Source organism: Lathamus discolor, chromosome 19 (genome assembly GCF_037157495.1).
Source record: "Lathamus discolor isolate bLatDis1 chromosome 19, bLatDis1.hap1, whole genome shotgun sequence".
Taxonomy (NCBI): Eukaryota; Metazoa; Chordata; class Aves; order Psittaciformes; family Psittacidae; genus Lathamus; species Lathamus discolor.
Window position 1 is genome coordinate 353,460 of NC_088902.1, and position 19,629 is coordinate 373,088.

General features: G+C 66.1%; 1 protein-coding gene across 3 annotated transcripts; it reads right to left on the reverse strand.

The window, feature by feature from the left end:
- Positions 1 to 111: 111 nt before the first annotated feature.
- Positions 112 to 19,133, reverse strand: PIK3C2B (phosphatidylinositol-4-phosphate 3-kinase catalytic subunit type 2 beta). 3 transcript variants are annotated; one of them, XM_065698041.1, is made up of 33 exons: positions 19,063 to 19,133; positions 13,195 to 14,165; positions 11,918 to 12,018; positions 11,643 to 11,797; positions 11,427 to 11,547; positions 9,774 to 9,885; positions 9,585 to 9,664; positions 9,446 to 9,509; positions 9,099 to 9,245; positions 8,834 to 8,867; positions 8,335 to 8,530; positions 7,172 to 7,294; positions 6,289 to 6,456; positions 6,058 to 6,169; positions 5,837 to 5,979; positions 5,114 to 5,302; positions 4,919 to 5,012; positions 4,720 to 4,814; positions 4,460 to 4,640; positions 4,219 to 4,326; positions 4,044 to 4,136; positions 3,821 to 3,950; positions 3,284 to 3,420; positions 3,008 to 3,177; positions 2,747 to 2,903; positions 2,552 to 2,661; positions 2,246 to 2,447; positions 1,996 to 2,120; positions 1,805 to 1,922; positions 1,573 to 1,654; positions 1,383 to 1,489; positions 1,173 to 1,301; positions 112 to 894 (listed from the first exon to the last, which is right to left on the reverse strand). In XM_065698041.1, the coding sequence occupies exons 2-33, from the start codon at positions 14,092 to 14,094 to the stop codon at positions 706 to 708; spliced, it is 4,872 nt and encodes a 1,623-aa protein (XP_065554113.1). In that variant the 5' UTR covers positions 14,095 to 14,165; positions 19,063 to 19,133; the 3' UTR covers positions 112 to 705. The 3 variants fall into 3 exon arrangements, with proteins under 3 accessions (XP_065554113.1, XP_065554115.1, XP_065554114.1); XM_065698043.1 differs by lacking the exon at positions 19,063 to 19,133 and adding an exon at positions 16,799 to 16,933; XM_065698042.1 differs by lacking the exon at positions 19,063 to 19,133 and adding an exon at positions 14,259 to 14,326.
- Positions 19,134 to 19,629: the final 496 nt, after the last annotated feature.

Sequence of the window (19,629 nt, forward strand, 5' to 3'; positions counted from 1 at the left end):
GCCCGTCTTCATTTCCACGCCCCCGGGTGGAGGCAGCAGAGCCCCGGCTCCAGCCCCCCCCATCCCTGCAGCCCCCCCATCCCTGCAGCCCCCCCCCACCATCGCTCCAGCTCCAAGTTAAAACTTTTAATATAAAGGTTCCGTTCATTCTTCTCGATCCTGAGAAACGTTTCGTCCGTTTACGGAGCTCCTGCTGTAAACAAAGCACCACAGGCACCAAACCCGCCCCGGCGCAGCAGCCTCGGCCCCGGGGCCGCAGGGAGGACGGGAGGCGGACGGAGGATGAGCAGGGTGACGATGGGTGTCCCAGCAGCATGGGCACGGCACTGGGGGCTCAGCCGCATGGGCCGGCCCCGTGCCCAGCCCCAGCACACCGCTCGCCTTTGGGAGCGACGTCCCCAGGATGGCAATGTCCCGGCTGGAGCTGTACCCCGAGCTCCGAACCCCCTGCGCCTCCCCTCTCCTGCCCGCCCGGTGCCCGGCCTCACGCTACCCTTGCTTAGAAAACAACTCCAGTTCAGATACCCCAAAGAGCCCCCCCGTCCCCGCCGTCCTCCCTCCTCCCGCCCCGCGTTGCTCCCTTGACACAAGGTAAACTTCAAAGAGAAGCCGCCCGCAGCAGCACCCGTCGGTGCCCGGTCCCCACGGGCACATCCCAGGGCGGGCAGAGCCGCGGGGTCGGTCCCCAGCCCCGGTGGTGGCCCCTCAGAGGGTGCCGTGGCCGCGGGACCCCAGGGCGAACCAGCCCATCTTCTCCTGCGCCAGGTCGAGGTCCCGCAGGCGGATGCCGACCTCCCCGAGCAGGATGTTCTCCCAGAAGCCTTCCTCGCTCAGCACGCTCAGGCGCAGCTCCCGCTGCTGGAGGTCCCCCCGCGGGATCCCGTCATAGACCAGCTGTGGGGCAGAATGGGGCAAACCCTCAGCTACAGACCCCCTGGGACCTCCCATCCCCATCCCCATCCTCACCTCCATCCCCCATGTCCACCCCCATCCCCATCCCATTCCCATCCCCATCCTCACCTCCGTCCCACCTCTCCACCCCCATCACCATCTCCATCTCCATCCCCATCCCATCCCCATCTCCATCCCCAACTCCATCCCCATCCCGTCTGCATCTCCAGTTCTATCCCCGTCCCATCCCCACCCCATTCCCATCCCCATCCCCATCCCACCATCTCATTGTAGGTGGGGTTGCAGGTTTTTCGGGCCACTTTGGTTTTCCTCTTGGTTGTTTTCTGGGGGTCGGGCAGCAGGTAGGTCTTGACGTAGGGGTCAGGGTCATTGCCGTCCTGCAACGGCGGCTGTGGGGCAGAGCCGGGGACACCCCATGAGCACAGCAGAGGGAACCTCCACCTCACTGCCACCGGGCACCGCACACGTACCAGCCCCCTGATGTGCATCACCATGATGAAGAGCTTGTTGTTCTTGTAGGAGATGGAGAGCTTCACCTCACCACCGACCTTCCCCAGGGGCCGAGCCCACGTGGCATCTGGAGGAGAGGCAGGACGCGGGTGGGATGGGAGCCTCTCGCTTCACCCTGCACCGTGCCAGCACTGCCCCCAGCCCCCCTACCCGCTGCCTTTGGGGTCGGGTTGGTGCCGGCCGCCTTCTCGTCCCGTGGCAGGGGGTGGAAGAAGGTGTAGATGAGATCACACTGCGGGGCAAGGAGGTGATGTTAGCCCCGAGCACGTCCTGCACCGGTCGGGACTGATGCTGGATGTGGTGCATCGACCCCCAGGCACCTCCCCACCTCTCCGGTGCCCCCAGCACCACCCCACCCCGCGGGGACCCCCCAGCCCCGCACCTCTGCCACCTCGGGCGCGGCGTGGATGAGGTGCCAGATGTACCCGTTCAGCTCCTCCTTCCGCCGCTCGGCCGCCGCTTCGCCCCGCGACCGCCCGATGAGGAACCTGCTGGGGAAGCTGCAGGGACGGACGCTGAGCAGAGCCCGGGGCGCTGGGGGGCCCCGAGGGTCCGTGGGGTCTGTGGGGGTACCTGGGCAGCAGCGAGGAGGGGAAGAGGAGGCGCAGCTTGTTGTGCAGCTCCTGGAACTCCTCAAAGCTCCGCTGCACGAAGGTCACCTCGCCTGGGCCCTCCCGCTGCACCTTCACCACGTAGGTCTGCAGAGAGATGGGACGTGGGGTGGGGAGCCCAGGATGCCCTGAACCCTGTGGGGCTGGGGAGGAGCACCAGGAGAGAGCCACCCAGGCAGCCCCTTCGCTTGCCCCTGACCGTCCCCACTCACGTAGCCCTTGCTGGGGTTGAAGACCCGCTCATGGCGGCAGAGGAAGACGTCGCGGATCCGGCCGGATGTCTTGATGGTGTGGGTACGGGGGGCGAAGGAGAGGGTCGGGCGGGCATCAGAGCCTGTGAACTTCATCTGCGCCAGGTTGTGGATGAAGAAGTTGAGCTTGGTGGCCACGCTGCCCAGGCTCGACTCGATCAACCTGCAACGAGGCCACCACGCGCTCAGCGAGCCGAGCCGAGCCGGTGCCTCCATCCTCGGCTCCCTCCATGCTCTCCTGCCCCAGCACTCCCCAGTGTCTTCTACCTGGTGAAGTAGGTGGTGGCATCAGCATCAGAGTCCTGTGGCCTCAGCGCATCGTAGACGTACTTGAGGTCCTCCAGGTCGGAGAGCTCGGGGATGCCACAGGACAGCATCTGGGAGGCAAGGCACAGATGAGGGCGGGCGGTGGCAGGAGGAACCTGTTCCTGGTGGGAAGGGGTGCGCAGCCCCGGCTCTCACCAGCCCCAGCAGGTTGAGGAAGAGGTGGGTGTGCTTGCGGATCAGGTTGTAGGCTTGGCAGCACAGGTCGACGAAGTCATGGAAGCGACTGGAGGGTTTGTCCCCGCCGTTGATGACGTACGCCATGTCCGAAGTGAAGACAAACGGTGCCCGGTCCCTGTGCCGGGGAGGGACAGAAAGTGATGCCCGAGCAGGGGTCACAGAGAGAGGCGGCTGCAGGGCCCGGGCAGGGGGGATGGAGACGCCGGGAGCACTTCTCACCTCTTGATGTTGCCGAACATCTGCGCGTGGCCCAGGAACCTGCCGAAGTCGATGTGGAACATGTGCCCCGTGGTCTTGAGCATGATGTTGTCGTTGTGCCGGTCGCAGATCCCCAGCACGTAGGTGGCCACGCAGCAGCCGGCACAGGAGTAGATGAAGTTTTCCACAGCCTGGGAAGGGAGGGAAGGAGCCAACAGTGGAGAAAGGGACGCGAGGGGGTCTCATCCCTGCAGAGTGGGGTGCGAGCAGCGGGGACCCTGCCAGGCTCTTCCTCACCTTCTCATACTCATCCTCCCCAGGGTTGTGCTTCTGCAGCCAGTCTGCCAGCGGCCGGTCTTTGAAGGAGCCGGTCACGCCATGCTCCACCTGGATCTTGCGCAGGGTCTCAGCGTTGGGGATCATCTCCACCATGCCTGGCAGTGAGACAGCAGCGTGAGAGCACCCATCCCTCCTGAGGGGTGCCAAGACCCCGGTCCCCCTGAGCACAGCCCCTTGACTCCCCAGCCACTGACTGACAGCCTGCAAAGCCATGCTCCTGCAGACGGGCTGCTGGGTTCAGACTCAAAAGTGGATCACAGCTACCCACAGCAGCTCCTCTCTAGCAGAGCCCCAGGACCTCCTGTGCTGTCGCTAGCCCAAGAGCATCGTGATTTTTAGACCTCAGAGCAGCCTTCAGTGTCTGAAGGATGTAAGGATGCTGGAGAGGGACCCTTCATCAGGGACTGCAGTGATAGGACAAGGGGTGATGGGTTCAAACTGCAACAGGGGACGCTGAGGTTGATGCCACCAGGGATGCCCTGATGCCCGGGTTACCTCGTCCACGGCCAGTGGAGAAGCAGCGGAAGATGACCATGCGCATGTCCAGCCCCTCCTGCACCCAGATCTTGTTCATGATCCGGATCATCTGCAGCGTCAGCATGTCCTGCCGCAGGTCGTCTCCGCACTGCGAGCCCGTGGGGAAGAGCCATCAGAGCCAGGGGGCAAAGCTGAGGCAGCCCCAGGGGGCCAGGGCTGTGCCGGGGGGGGCCGAGCTCACCTTGAAGATGACGCGGATGTTTTCCCCCAGGGGATCAACGTTCTGGAAGGAGAGCTTGAGGGGGACAGCGTTGGAGTTGAAGTAGGAGCAGTCCTGCCGCGGGAGGAAGGCACAGCCCGTCAGGGTGAGCTGGGGGGGAGAGGAGCCCATCGAGCCCCCCGGCTCCAGCACTCACCCGGGGCACGATCCCCTTCACCAGCAGGCTGGGGCTGAGCGGCAGCCGGCACGACCCGTGTGCCTTGAAGAACTGCTTCACGTCCTCCAGCCCCTCACGGAGGATGCCCTGCGGGGTGGGTGGGCAGGGATGAATGGGCATGGACGGGGTGGGCACAGGATGGGGGGCTGAGACACAGCCCAGGACCCCTCCCATCACCCCAGCTCCCTCCTGCACCCTCTCCTATGACCCCAGCACCCACCTGCCGCGCGGACGGCGCCGCGTCCCGCACTTGCTGGGCCAGCCTGGCCAGCGTGCTGACGAGCAGGCACTGCCGGTCAAACTCCTCCCGCAGCCCCTTCCCGCAGCAGCACAGCAGAGCCGCCAGCAGGTACTGGTACCGGATGCTGAACTGCGAGTCCTTGAGGCCGTCCTTCAGCAGCCTGCTCGGAGCAGGGGCACAAAGGGGTCAGGAGAGCCACAGGGTCCCCCCCTCACTGTTCTCAGCCCCCCATAACATACCAGAAGAAGTAGTGGGTGATCTTCAGGTCGCAGATCGCCCGCTTCATGAGGAAGCGCACCAGCGGGCTGTCCAGGTAGCACTCGTACTTCAGGGCCTGGAGCGGGGATAGTTTTAGGGCACAGTGGGAGCAGCTTGCACCCTGTGACACATCCCCGTCCCGCCATGCACCGCATGGCACATCCCTGTCCTACCACGCACCTGGACCAACTGGGGCAGGTAGTCCAGCAGCTCTGTGTCGGAGATGGAGTCAATCCACTGCACAGCCGTCCTCCTCACCTCCTGGTCCGGGAACCTGCAGCGGGGACAGGCGCCATGGGGAGAGCATCCCCAGCACCCCTCCTCCCGTCGCAGAGCGCGCATCCCTGCGGCACCCGCCGCCCACCACTGCCTTACGTGGCGTGCAGGAGCCCCAGGGCATCCTGGTGGCTCATGTAGGTCCACTGGCTGAGCAGGGCGTAGATGTCGGGCAGGCAGCCCCACTCCCAGCTGGGTGCGCTGGCCAGCAGCATGGGCAGGGCGCCGGGCGCCGCGTGGCAGTGGGACCGCTTCTCCCACAGCCGCTTGCGGTCCATGTCCATCAGCCTGGGGACAGGGGACAAGGATGAGGCCTGGGGCAAGGGAGGGGATGGCACGATCCTGCCTGCGTCCCCCTGGGCTGCTCTGTACAGGGCTGCAGGGTACTGGGGGCCCCCCTCATCCCCACACTGCACCCTGTCCCCCAAGGGACAGCCGGGAGCCCAGCACCCATGGCTGGAGGTGACTGAGCTGCTGCAGGGACATCCCTGGCTGTGCCCTGAGGGACCCCTGGGCAGGTTTGTGACGAGGTCAGCCCTGCTCTGTGCAGTGGATCCCGGTGCAGCTGCCAACACTTGATCCTGTCGCTTATAACCAGCGCTGGGTGACTCCTGGCCTGTGCCAGGCTGGATGAGAGGCCGGGCAGCTGCTCCCCTGGGGGGGGAATGGAAAGACCCTGCCCAGGCACCCGGCTCTGACAACACCAGGCTCCAGCATCATCCCCAGTGCCCAGCAGGGTCAGACACTGACACCCCCGGGGATGTCACAGCAGGGTCCCCCCTGGCAGGGCGATGCCGGCATCATCCGGGGTCCATCACTTACCAGTAGAGAGATTTCTTCTGCATCGCCTCCCGCAGCTGGCGCTGATCCTCCTCCCCCAGGCTGCCGAACTCGTACCTGGGGCTGAGCTCAGCCGCCGGCGGGCTGGTGAACTTCACCTCGAAGGCAGAGGTGGGGAAGTCGATCTGGGGCAGAGCAGAGGGTGAGTGGGAGCCACACATGGGGCTCGGGGGGGGGTGTCCCCAGACCCCCCCGGGACAGACCTGCAGGATGACACTGTCGGGCTGGTTGAAGTTGGGGGCGCTGGACCTGGCTCTGGAGTTGTCCTGGGTCGCCGGCCACAAGCCCAGGAGCTTCCGCCCGCAGGTCAGGACCCTGGAGGAGAAGGAAGGGTGAGGGCCCCGGGGCAGGAGGGCGGCACCGCTGCGGTGATGCTGCCCCCGAGGCACCGGCCCCCCCCGGCCGTGCCCCATGGCGGGGGGTGCCCCACGTACTGCCTGAAGTTGAAGAGCGGGGTGGTCACCCAGCCCAGGGCCTCGGGGACGCGCCGCTGCTTGTTGGTGTCGGAGGAGCCCCCCGGGGGCGGGACGGGCACGGCGAAGAGCGTGAGGCTGAGCAGCGTCTCCCGCGGCAGCCGGTTCACCTGGACCGGGAAGCAGATCCTGCGGGGGAGCAGCCACCGCTCAGCCCTGCCGGGGACGGGGCCCGAGCTCCCCGTGCGCCGGCCGGTCCCTGCCTGCTGGCGCCCAGTGCGTCCCCGGAGAGCCCAGCCCAGCGCCGCCCTTGCTGCTGGCACTGGGGGTGCCGCATGCCCCCAGCGCGGGATGGGGGCCCCACGACACGGGCAGGATGCAGCGGGGTTCGGGGCGCGCACCCCAGTGCCATGGAGGGTCCCCACCGCGCACTGACCTCGTCCCACGACCACGGGGGGCTACGTGGGACCCGGGGCCGAGGCTCCTCCGCGATGCTCCCCGGGAGCCCAGGGTGGCAGCTACATCCCCGCCGTGGGCAGCAGGGGCCGGGGCTGCGGGCACGGCTCCGCTCCCCGCCGGCCGCTCGGCGCCTGTCCTTGGGGGCACCGGCACCTTCTAAAATTACCCCGTCCCATCCCCACCTCCCTGCGAGTGCCCGGCCCGGGCTCGGCGCTGCCTCCCTGCCCGCTCCCGGAGCTATTCTGGGAGCAGATCCCCTTTCCCGGGCGCAAACGCGCAGGTCCAGGGCGGGCAGGGCTGCTGCTATTCCCAGGGATGACACAAGAGCTTCCAGCACCCAAACCCAAGGGAGAGGTGCAGAGAGGAGCTGCAGGAGCAGGGCAGGAGGAAGGCTGGGTCTGGCGCCAGGACCCCCTGCCCACCCCATGGCCGGGTGCTGCCTTACTGCTGGTCCCATATGATGAGGTGGAAGAGGTATTTGTAGACGTTGGCCTTCTTGGTGAGCAAGGGGCTGCACAGCTCCTTGCCACCGTGGCTGAGGGAGCAGGAGAGGTAGAAATCTTCATAGCTGCAAGAGGAACAGAGGGGGCTGTGAGCCGGGGGTGCACCCCCCCATGGGGCAGACCCACAGCAGTGGGGTGGGGAGGATGGGAGCTGCGTCTTCCTGAAGCTGGGCTTGGGAAAGGGGCTGTGCCAGGAAGGGGGTGCAGTGCCGGGCGCCGTGTCCCCATCACCATATGCCAGCACACATACCATCACACGGGGGCTGCCGGGGGGGCCCTGCCATGTGGCAGGTGCCGAGCGACAATCCAGGGAGGGCCGGGGTCAGGGGATGCCGGCATTTCCCAGGCTTCCCGCTTTGTTCGGAGCCACTCACCAAGGGGAATACATTAAGGGCAGGACAAAGGCGAGGGGTCCCCGGCGGGGCGGCTGCTGGCGCCGGTGCCTCGCACGCCCGGACCCCCGCATCCCCCCTGTGTGGGGCTGGGAGCGGGTACGGGGCACCCAAGGCACAGAACAAAGGAGCACGTTGCTGGTGCGGGGAGAGGGCAGGCGAGCCCTGCTGCACCGGGGCCATCTGTCACATCCCTGGGGTGATGCTGAGCCCAGCAGTGATGCTGCATCCCCAGGGATGTGTGGGGTTGGGACCGGTGAGCACGGCAGAGCCCTTCCTGCCCAGGAGCTCCAGCATCAGCTGCCTGCGAGCAACCCTCACTGCCTGCTGAGCACCACATCCCAATATTCCTGCCCTTTAGGAGGCTTGGGGCGAGTTAGCTCTTATTCCCTCCATGCCCGCTGGGTAGAGAACCATAGAATCCCAGCCTGGTTTGGGTTGGAAGGGAGCTTAAAGCTCCTCCAGCTCCAACCCCAGACACAGGCAGGGACCCCTTCCACTGGAGCAGCTTGCTCCAAGCCCCTGTGTCCAACCTGGCCTTGAGCACTGCCAGGGATGGGGCAGCCACAGAGTCTCTGGGCACCCTCACAGGGAAGAGCTTCTGCCTCAGACCCCATCTCAATCCACATTTATCCCTCTCTGTGGGGCAGGGACAAGCTCCTCAGCCACGCGGGGCACGCAGAGGCTGAGCGGGGCCCCGGCAGGGCCCGTACCTGGCAGCCCAGGTGATGGGGATGCGGTGGGTGGCGTAGACGGTGAAGGCGAGCGGGCAGGAGAGCAGGCGAGCCTCCCTTGCCGCGCCGTGCTCCCGGCTGCCCTGCACCGCCGGCTGGAAGTCCGCGTTGAAGGTGCTGCAGTAGAGCTCCACCAGGTTGAGGATGGCGGCCGTCAGGCTCTCCACGATCCTCTCTGCAGGGGTGACACGGGTGGTGTGGGGTGGTGCCCCCCCTGCTGCCCCCCACTGCATCCCGCTGGGCTGGGGCCGGGGTGCAGGAGGGACCCTGGGCAGTCTCCCCCAGGACAACGCAGTTTGAGAGGGAGAATCTCAGGCTTCCCGTTCTGCTAGGCTCAGGGAACAACCTCCATCACCTCCAGAAACCCTCTTTTCTTAAACCAAAACCCTTTTGGCCTCAGTAACTGAGGGGGAAGGGGGTTGAAGATTAAAAGCACCAAGAACTTGAGCCCAGAAGGGGGGGAGGAGAACACAAATACCTCGATTTTCCCTCTTGGCCAGAACATTTGGATCCTGTTGAGGAAAAAAGAGAAACCACCAGAGCAGCATCAGAGGGAGCCCTGTGGGGAGCCACTCGCCCAGCCAGAGCTGCGCAACCAGACCCTGCCTGGGCAGGCAGCGGGGCCGGGCAGCGCCTGCTCCCAGCTCTTGAGGCATTTTCCATGTGGTGCGAAGGGAGGAAGCTGGGAACGGAGCCCGATGTGGGAACGCGCTTCCCACCGGCAGGAAGCGCCCAGCTCTCACCTTCTGGATTTTGGGCTGCATGCGGGAAGGGCAGGGGGGCATCTGGTTGAGGGCTGCCGTTATCTCCTGCGATTCCACGGCAGCCAGGGCATTGCAGATGGCCATGACTGACTGGATCACCCGTTCGGCCTTCAGCGGGAAGTCTCCCTATGGAGGGTAAAGGTGGGGTGAGGCAGGGCCTCCAGCAGCCAAGGGGAAGGTGAACCAGTCTGTGCCTGTTTCCCCTGTTGTCATGGCTTTACCCTTCCCTGGTGCACCCTTAGAGCCCCAGAACAGAAAGGGGAAAGAGACTGCAGTGAATGAGGGAAGGTGGCCCCCAAAATGCCCCCTTGGTCCCTGCTGCTCACCTCAGCTGCAAGGAAAGCATCCACCTCGTTGTGGAAGGTGTCAAAGAGGAGGCTCAGCGCCTGCCTAGAGGACAGAGAGCAAAGCTCAGCCCTGGCCAAGCAGGCACCCAGCACAGGGGACCAGTCCTGCCGCCCCTACCTGCTGATGGTCTGCTTGATGGGCCTCTCCTGCAGGTGGATGTAGTGGTTGAGGGTGGAGGGGCTCTGGTCATCGTTCGCCTGGAGATGGAGAGAGTTCATTCGGCATTCCCGGGTGTTCCTGCAGCAGGGAGATGCCAGGGACACCCCTGCTCTGCTCCCCACACCCGGGGGCAGAGGGGGCACCCACCGTCCGGGCCAGGTCGCTGCGCAGCCCCTTCCTCTTCATCAGCTGCAGGTTGATGTCCATGTCGAACTTCCTGCAGTGCTGGATGTACTCGTGGCTGCCCAGTGCATGCTTGCTGCAGGGACAGAGCCCTCCCGATGAGCACACAGCCCCTCTCCATCCCGTGGGATGCCCCAAAACCCAACCCGGGATCCCCCATCCCAACACCCTTCAGCCAGGCAGCGTTGGCTCAGCTCAGCCCGGCTGCAAAGGGATGTTTGTGCCACCGGGTAGCCTGCGCTAGGAAACGTGAAGAATAAGCTATTGTTTTCCCTCTTTCCCTTGTGCCCTCCAAAAAGCCGGCACAATGGAGCAGGGAGAGGGTGTGGATGAGCCCATCCTGCCAGGACCACATGGATGTGTGGGAAGTGAGTGTGGACCCAAGGAGCTGGAGGATGCTCTGGCTGCATCAGCCTGGTCCCACCATGCCCCTAGCATGGGAAGCCCTCCTGGAGCTGATCCAGCCCTGCGGCAGCAGAGCCATGGCAAGGTGCTGAGGGGGTACAGGAGCTCCAGGCAGGATGGAGCAGCAATGGAAAGAGGTAGTGGAAGGGTTGGGAAAGGCACCCTTGGGACTGGCATCCTGCACCCCTGCCTGGTCCTGCTCCCCCTGTGCCTTGCAAAAGCGAAGGGCGAGCAGCTCAGGGTGGTTTGCAGAGCTCAAGTGCCCAACCGGCTCCGCAGGGAGGGGTCTGGCACCTCCAGCATCTCCTCAGCCACAGGAGGATGTGGAAAGAAAAGATTGGTGGCAAAAGGGATTTATGTCCCAGGCCTTTCTCAAAGCTCCTTTGAGAGCCGGCAGCACTGGAAACGCTCGCCAGGGCCTGTCCCACTCCGTGCCCAGGGCGCTGCTCCCAGCCAAAGAGTCAGGAGGTCCATCCCTTTGGGAAAAGCCCTCCAAGCTGGCTGGATCCGTCCCGCAGGTGGGCACTCCCGATGGCAACACCCCCTTCACGCAGCCGTGCCGGGGTCCGGAGGCAGGAGCTGGCTCCCCGCGCCCTCTGCCCCGGTGCCGCACCGGCTCTCCCAGGCTGAGCCATTCCCAGCCGCCCCTTTAGGGCCTAAACCAGCAGCTCCTGGAGCCATGGCAAAGCTCCCACAGCTTTCCCATGGCCCGGCCAGGCGCAGGGCAGCGCTCCAGCAGCAGGAGCTGGCTCGCTGCACCGAGCGCTGCGGAGGACGGCGCGTGCCTCGCACACAGGGCTGCTGCACCTTCCTCTGCAGAGCTCTCCCAAGCTGCGAGACCCCCAGATCCCTATGGAAATGCAGCCTTCCCGCAGGACAGGCAGCAAGAGAGGGAGGGATCTGTGCGGGTCTCCGTCCCCATCACCGCAGCCCGGATGCTCTGCGCCCTCACACTGCTCCCAACACATCCCTTTTCCACCTCTGCTTGTAATTCCCACAGGAACATGGAAAAGCCAGGCTCTGCCACTCCGATCATGACGTGGCTGCTCTCAAGGCTTCTCCAAAGAGCTTGTTTGGCAGCTCCCTGGTTTTCAGGCCTTTCTCCAGGGGCACAGGATCCATCACACCCTGCTGCGGCTATGCATGGGCCGAGCACAGCCAGGCGTGAGCCCGGGGATGCTGAGGGTGTGCTGTGTGCCCCCCGGCACTCACTTCTGCAGGAACTCCTCCAAGCCGCAGATCTTGAGCACAAAGTCCTCGACGTCGATGCTGTGCAGCTCGTCGTGTGTGTAGCACAGCGCCTGGTAGATGAGCAGGTCCACAGTGGAGGAGCCTGCGGGGAGGAGCAGCAGCGCCGTGGGACCCCCCTCAACCTTCACCCGGGGGTCTGGGGCTCGCTGCAGGGGGGAGGGACAAGGGGGCACTCACAGTCGCAGGTGAAGGTGAGGGGCTCCCGCAGGCTGTCACACACCACCGTCACCTTCAGGCTCACGCCATGGCCGAGCTGCTCGGGGCTGAGGTTCACAGCGCTCCACACCAGGCCAGTCAGGGAATAGTCCTTGGTGCTGTAGCTGGAGCGCAGCCTGGCGAGGCAGGGACGGGTCAGGGGAGCTGCCCCGCTCTGGGGCTCACCCCGGCCCCCAGAGCACCCCAGTTGTGGGGCGCCCTGCAGCAGGAGGCCCCAGCCCCATGCGGGTACTCACACATCCAGCATGTGGCAGAACGCAGCCACCTCCTCGTCCCGCTCCTCGGACACCTCGAAGAGCTCGTAGCCATTGGCAAAGGAGTGCGGCCGGGGGGCAACCTGCGGGGCAGAGCACGAGCCCATGACCTGGCTGCAGTGTCCTTGGGGGGCTCCAGCCCATTGCCCCACGGTTCCATCTCCCTGCTACAGCACCGGGCACCCAGAGCCTGTGTGCACGCGGTGCTGCTGCGGCTGGGGGAGGGCAGTGCTGGGGACACGTGGCAGAGACAGCACAAGGTGATGGGTTCAAACTGCAACAGGGGACGTTCACCTTGGACATAAGGCAGGAGCTCTTCTCTGTGAGGGTGCTGAGGCGCGGGCACAGGGTGCCCAGAGAAGCTGTGGCTGCCCCATCCCTGGCAGAGCCCTGCCCATGCCCATGCCCATGCCCATGCCCATGCCCTGCCGCTGCGGTGCCGGGGCAGGTTCCCCGCACACGGGGGTCCCTGGGCCTCCATCGCTCTTCCCCCGTGAACAAGGGCCCCGCTGTCAGACAATGAACCCAGGCAGCGGGCGCGGGGGGGGCAGAGCGAAGTGGGAGCAGAGCAGCCCCTAAGGACGGGGTCGATGCTCCCTGACAGCGAGCCCCTGGCACCGAGGAGTGCCCTGCACAGCCCCCCCGGCCCAGCTGCGTCCCCGGGGGCAGGGAGGTGGCCTCGGCCCTCACCGATGCCCTCCTCTCGCTGGGGGCAGGTTGAGCTGTGCCAGAGCCAGCACCGGGCCCCTGGCAGCCCCCAGGAGAGGCGGCGGCAGCCCCAGCGCCTCGTGCGCAGCGGGGACACATCCTGCCGGGACGGAGGGAGCTGGGCCCGGGGGGGCCGCTGCGAGCCCGGCAGGAAAGCGATGGCCTGGCTCTTGGCAGGAGGCTCCCGGCTGCTCCCAGAGGACGCGGGGACGCCTCAACACGAGCCTGCTGTGACCCCCTGCAGCGCAGCCCGAGACACGGCTCCTGCGCCCTGCAGCTGCAGGATGCTCGTGGCCTCGGCTTCCCGGCCCTGGATCACCCCCCCGAGGCTTCTGCACCATCCTGCAGCCCTTGGGGAGCTGCACAACCTGGGGGGGGCTCACTGAGCCCCGGGGATGGCGTCTCAGAGCACGGACGCCTCTGAGCGGGGCGCAGACACGACTGAGGAGCCCCAGGGCCGGGGCGAAGAAAACCGACCCTGAGCAAAGGCCCCGCTCGCAACCTCCCAGCTCGGCCATTGCCTCAGCTCCAGCGCAGCCCCGACCTCTCACCGGGTCGCTGGAGATCCTGCGGTTCTTGTTGGGTGCCGGGTTCTTCCTGCTGCCGAAGCGGGACACGTACGTCCGCGGGGGCACCTGCGGGGGCATGGTCTTGCTCCGCGCCACCGGCTTCCCGCTCAGCTCCTTCTCGAAGATGCCCCTGCCCTCCTTCCAGCCGCGGGCAGCTTCCCGCAGCACCTCCGACTCGTAGGTGGCCTTGAGGTTGAGGCAGGTGATGGCATCGTTGATGCCGTACGGGTCCTCCTCCGAGATGCGGCGCCCGAGCAGCTTCCCGCGAGCGCGCTCCTGCGCCGCCGAGAACGTGTTGATGTCCCTGGGCTGCGGTCCCTTGGTGGAGCACGGGGGGGACCCCTTCCCCGCGCGCTGGGTGCCCTCGGGGGAGCCCCACAGCAGGTGCCGGGGGGGCAGCGGGGGCGGCGAGAGCTTTTTGGGGGAGCTGCCGCCGCTGTGCTGGGGCTCGGTGCCGTTGAGGGGCTCCCCGAGGAAGTCCCCCCCCGGCCCCTCCAGGATGTACAGGTACTCCCCAGCCAGGGGCCCCTTCAGCCAGGGCTGCGGGTCCAGCGGCGGGGGGCTGGGGCCGGCGGGGGGGGCTCCGGGCACGGGGGCACCGTCGGGTACCAGCGGGACGTTGCAGCTGAGCAGGGGGTCGGAGCCGGAGAGGCCCCGCGCCGCTTTGATGCCAGCGCAGCCGCTCCTGTCCGCGGGCTCATCCCAGGAGATGAGGGGTTGGTCCCCGCGCTGCCGGGCCCGGCTCTCCTCCTTGTCCTGCCGCAGGCGGGATAACGCGTCGTATTCCATCTGCAGCGCCTCGGCCAGCGCCAGCTCCTTGCGGCTGATGCCCACCGACTCCAGGGACTTCCAGTGCTCCCCATTGCCGCGCGTGGCGGACATCGCTCCGGGACCCAGGACCTCTTCCTGCCGGGCGCAGGGTCAGGAGGAAGGCATGCTGCACCGCCGGCCACCTGGGCATGGGGAGAGGTGGGGGTTAAGCTCAGACTCCAACTGGAAAAATGGCTTCCATAGGGACCCGACAGGCTGGAGATGTTCCCCTTCACCAGCACTTCGGTTCCTGCCGGCTGCTGTGGGCTTTTCCTGGAAAAACAGGAATCCCAAAGGCTGGCAGTGCTCCTGGAGGCTGAGCAAAGGAAATGTGCTTTTAACCCAAAAGCAATAAAACAAACCCCATTTTTGGTGGCTGACAAAGCCACAACCCCAGTCCTGTCTCCAAGAGAAGCATCGGCAGCTCGCTGAGGTCCTGACAGAGAAACAATCCCGCCTGGCAGAGCTGAGGCTCCCTGTGTGCCGATGGGATGCAGCCAGACCCGCACCAGGGCAGCCGGGATGCGGGAATGGGGATTGGTATAGAGATAGGGATAGGGATGGGGTTGAGGATGGAGATAGGGATGTGGATAGGAATGGGGAGGGGATGGGATTGTGGATACAGATAGGGATGGGGAGGAAGGCTCAGCCTGCAGCAAGCAAGGCAACCCCATGGTGCCAACACCAGCCAGAGAAGAGCATCTCAAGCAGGTGGCTCGGCCTCTTCCCCACCCCAGCTGCACCAGGACAATGTAAATCCACATGGAAAAGCCCTGAGCTCTCCTGGTCGCCCTCCAAGTCCTCGGCCAGGGGCAGGATCGGGGCTCAAGCAGCACCTCCTGCTTCAGGGCCCTGCCCTGTTCCCACCCAATGCCCATCCCATCACAAACACGACTCCGGACCGGGAGCTCCCGAGGCAGGAATTCCAGAGCCGCAGACACAAGCAGATTTTCTCCCTCTTTAAAACCCCACTGCTAATAACGGGATCATTTTCCGACTTGGAATTTCCTGGCATTAGCCGCGGTCACGTCAGCCTCAGGGGACCCATCCCACCTGGGATCCCACCCTCCATGGAGACCTGCAGGAGGGAAACCCCCTTGTTCCCTGGAGCCCCTTTGCCCTACGCCCTGAATGAGTTCACCACAGTTTTCTTCCCGGTTTGCACCGCAGGGAGGCTGCAGCCTTGCAGGGACGCAGAGAGGCACATCCCTGGTGTGACCCACCAGGAACTGCCGCTGCGTGACGGATCGTGCGCTGCTCAGGGGCATGGGGTCAGCCTTCCTGCGGGGATGGCCCTTGAGAACCAGGGCATGGTTTGGGTTGGAAGGGACCTCAAAGCTCCTCCAGCCCCAACCCCTGCCACGGGCAGGGACCCCTTCCACTGGAGCAGCTTGCTCCAAGCCCCTGTGTCCAACCTGGCCTTGAGCACTGCCAGGGATGGGGCAGCCACGGCTTCTCTGGGCACCCTGTGCCAGCGCCTCAGCACCCTCACAGGGATGACCCCAGCCCTTGTGCAAAGAGCAGGGGGGCAGCTCGGGGCACTCAGCACCCAGCTCCCGGCATCTCCCGGGATCTCACAGGATCCCACAGCAGAGCCAAGGCTGCAGCCAGGGAAGGGGACGGGAGCCCAGGACAGAGCCGCACGGACCTCCTGTGCGCCCCCAGCTCTTCCCATCCCTCCCTCCCTTCCCCTCGCAGGCAGCTGCGCTGGGAGCAGATCTGAGATGTCCAAACCATCTGGGAAGCCATCAACCATCTGAGGGCGAGGAGCAGAGCGAGCTCTGGAGGGGCAGGTCCCAGGTGTGGGAGCTGGGGACGGAGGTTGTGCCTCGCCGGGACACAATTCACACCCGTTTACAACCCCGCGGAGGGAGGGAGGAGCGGCCCTGAGCACGATAACGCAGCAGCCTCATCCACCCGTCCCGCTGCTCCCCCGCAGCAGGGCTGCGCTCCCAGCACCTCCTGCCCGCGCAGGAGGATGCCGGCAGCTTCCCTGCCTTGGGAACACTGAGCACTGCATCCCTGAGGCCATCCTCCGGCAGCGGGGATGCTCCAAGGTCTGCGAGGCAGAGCCAGCCCCACACAGGTGGTGACATGGGGGGGGGAAAGGCTCCCAGGGCCCCCCATCAGCGCCAGCACCACAGCCCCAGCTCCTCCGGCTCCAGTGGAAACTCTCTGGTCTCAATTTGCTTCCCTTCCAAAATGGGATGGAAATGGAGCATTTTCAGACCTCCCAAGCTACGCCATGACCAAGGAAACCCCTTTGGGTGAACCCCGGTATTCACCCTGGTTTGGAAGTGGAGCTCCCAAAGGGAACCTGCTCTCAGTGCTATTGGAAACTGAAACTGAAACTCAGGGAGTCTCATCCCTGGAGCCACACTCGGCACAACCCAGAACCCAACAAAACCCAGCCTCCAGAGGTGCTCAGTGTGAATGGATCCGTTCCCTGCCAGACCTGATCCCAACAGACGCTTCCAGGCAGCTCTGTCTATTCCCATCCACAAGCCAAGGAACGTCTGGAGCTGGTTCCCCCAGCAGGGTGATGGGAAGGACCCGGAGCTCATCCCTGACCCCCCGGATGCAGCCTCACAGCGGGGTCCCTGCGGGCTGGGTGTGAAGGACACGGCTCCTTCCATGCACCCCACAACCTCCCACTGCCGGGGCAGGTCTGCAGAGAGGAGCCCCCCAGTCCGTGCTGTGCAGCAAAACAACGCCAGGCAGCTGCCATCCTGCACGCACCAGACCTTGGGAACAGCCGGAGCCGCTCGCTTCCAACCTGTTGCCTTATGGCAGGAATTCCTTCCTCTTCCAGCTGATCCGTGTCCTTGCTAACAGCCCAGCCCGGTCCAAGCTCTCCGGGGCAGGCAGGATGTGAAGCTGGACGATGCCAAAAGCTCTTCCATCATTTTAATACGTATTTCCCCCCTCGGGAGGAAATCCTGCCCTGGGAAGAGGGGTTGGGTTTGGGATGGGAACGTCCCCGGTGTGACTGGGGGCAGCCGAAGGAGGGAGCTCTGCAGAGGCACTACCTGGAGCTGAGCCCACCATGGGGCTGATGGAGGGGACAACGGGGTGTCGCAGCCTGGTGTAGGGGAATGAGAGGGGACATCAGAGCCCTCCTGGGCAGCAAGGTGTGACAGCCCCGTGCTCAGCTCCATAGGAGATGCTGCACTTCAGCCAGCGCCTGCAAACCGATGGGGGCACAGGGAAGAGCAATGGGGGGGACCCTTCTACTGCTGCATCCCCATCACCGAGACACCCGGTGCCTCCTACTCCCTGGCTCGGGGAGCACAGGCACAGCCAGACTCCGGGAATGAGCCAACCCCCGCTGCTCCGGCACCCAGCACCCATCCCCGGGGCCATGTATCTCGGTGCTCAGCCTCCCCAGGGGATGCTGGGGGCAGGTCTGCAGCGCCGGCACTCGGCTCCTATGCAAATCTCTGCTTCCCCCGGCACCGCGGCTGCCTGCGCGGCAGCGCGGGTGTGCGTGCACCCACCGGCTGCAGCCCTGCATGCACAACCTGCAGCAGCACGCTGCCGTCCCTGCCTGCATCCCTGCCTGCGCTGCCCTCCCTGCCTGCATCCCAGCAACCCGGGGGAGCCCCAAGGGGTGGATCCCGCTGCTGGGATTCCAGTCATCCCGGTGTCACACGCTCCGCAGGGCTCTCTCCCTGCTCCAGCCGCTCCTACAGCCAAGCCTTAAGGTGCTGGAGCCACTGGGGTGCACCCCTCTGCCCACAGCACCCTGTTGGGGTGCAGGGGTGTGCTGGCTGGCCCCACGCTGCACGACCCGGCCTGCAATAGGAACCAAGTCCTTATGCTGCTCAGTGCTGCTGTGCCTGCAGGGTGGGAGAGAGCTGCAGCCCAAGGACACAGCGGACACAGGCCCCACACACGCCTGTGTGCACCCAGCGCGCAGGCAAACCCCTCACCTGCGATGGGGCCATGAATGCTGCGAGCCCCAGCATCACCACCCCATCCTGCCCCACAGCCGGGGTGCTGCCATGCACTGCCTGCGCGTGTGCCCTTAGCATGCACCAGGCCGTGCTTGCACACACACAGAGCACCCACTCATACCTTAGCGTGTGAAGAGGGCTGGTGACTGGCTGAGGGGCTGCTGGCCTGGAGAAGCAGCTCTTTTTGGCTGCTTTTGGCCCCCGGCAGCAGCATGGATGCTCTCCCTGCTCTGGCTTGCATTCGTATTGAGGATGGTGCTCCCGAGGCGAGGTGGGGCTGGCACCTTGCTGGTGCAGCTAACCCAGGGGCCGGGCACCCCATTTATTTCCATCACCCCCAGCTCCCTGCTGCCCATCCCTGCTCTCTGAGAGGAAAGCACTGATTTTCCCCGATCCCAGCAGCGCCGGTGCCCGCGGCCCGGACCCTGCCCGGCCGTACACACACGAGCAGCTGCGGGGAAGCCGCTCCATCCCCCTGCTCAGGGGGAACAGCTCCCAGACCTCTGGAGTTCACTCGCGTGAGCAAGTTCAGGATGCAGCGCACGGCCCCGCAGGGGCGGCTGGAGCATCCCGGGAGCGCCCCCCGTGGCTTCGGGGCCCTCTGCTTGTCCCCATCCCAGTCCCCATCCCCATCCAGCTGGGGGGTCTCTAACACGACGGGAGCCGGCAGACCCCCCCCAGCCCCCCCCCTCCGCTTTGCAGATGAGGAACTTCGCAGTTTGACGGCTCCGTTTCATTGTTCTGCGCGCAAAAATCACCCCAATTCCCTCCCGCACCTCCCGGGCCGGGTCCGGAGCGCGGGGTCCGGCCCCGGGGGGGCCGCTCCCGGTCCTCCCTGCCCCCCGCCCAGCGCTATGGGGGGGGGGGGGGGCTCCGGAGTCCCGGGACTGTGCTGGAGCCTCGGGGCGGCGCTGCCCACCTGCCCCGGGGGTGAAACCACCGCTCCCGGTACCGACCCGTACCGGTGTTTACATCACGGTGACCATTGTGTAAAGGGGGAGCCGCGGCGGGAGCACGGGGGGGGCCCTCCTGCCCGCCCCCCCCCCCCCCGCCGCTGCGCGCGGTCCCGGTCCCGCAGCCCTACCTGCTCCGAGCGGGCGGCGGCGGCGGCGGGGCCGGGCCGGGCTGGGGCCGGGCGGCGGCGGGGCCGCGCCGCGGCGGCGGCGCGAGGAGGAGGAGGAGGAGGAGGAGGAGGAGGAGGAAGGAGGGAGGAGGGAGCGCGGCGGACAATGGCGGGGCGCAGCGCGGCGCGGGGCCATCTCCCGGCGGGCCGCCGCATTGCACGGAGCGGGGTCACCCCCGGCGCTGCTCCCGGCTGCCCCCGCAGCGGAGCTCCCTGGGCCCAGCCCCGGGCCGCGCAGCGGGCAGCGGTGCCTGTGCTGTGTTCTGCGGGCAGCCGGCCCCGCCAGGCGCTCACGGGGGGGGGCGGTTACGGTCGCTCCCCAAACGCCAGCACCACGATGGAGCGCCGCAAGCTGCGCTGGGAGGGCTGCGGGTCACAGCCTGTGGCTCGGGCGGGGTTGCGGCCGAGGGTAACTCCAGCCTCCCCGCTCCCCTGGAGATGCCTCACCAGGAGGGGGGAGGATGGAGAGAGGTTGTGGTGGGATTCACGGTGCCATGCAGAGAGCTGGGCCCTGCGGGTCCCCTGCTG

What these genes read in the sequence shown, in the direction of transcription:
- PIK3C2B (XM_065698041.1), bottom strand. Translation starts at nt 14,094, where the DNA reads ATGTCCGCCACGCGCGGCAATGGGGAGCACTGGAAGTCCCTGGAGTCG. An exon ending in ATGCTTTCCTTGCAGCTGAG is followed by an intron (nt 9,246 to 9,445) that starts GTGAGCAGCAGG and finishes TACCCTCCATAG; the next exon opens with GGAGACTTCCCGCTGAAGGC. An exon ending in TCAACCCCAGCAAGGGCTAC is followed by an intron (nt 2,121 to 2,245) that starts GTGAGTGGGGAC and finishes ATCTCTCTGCAG; the next exon opens with ACCTACGTGGTGAAGGTGCA.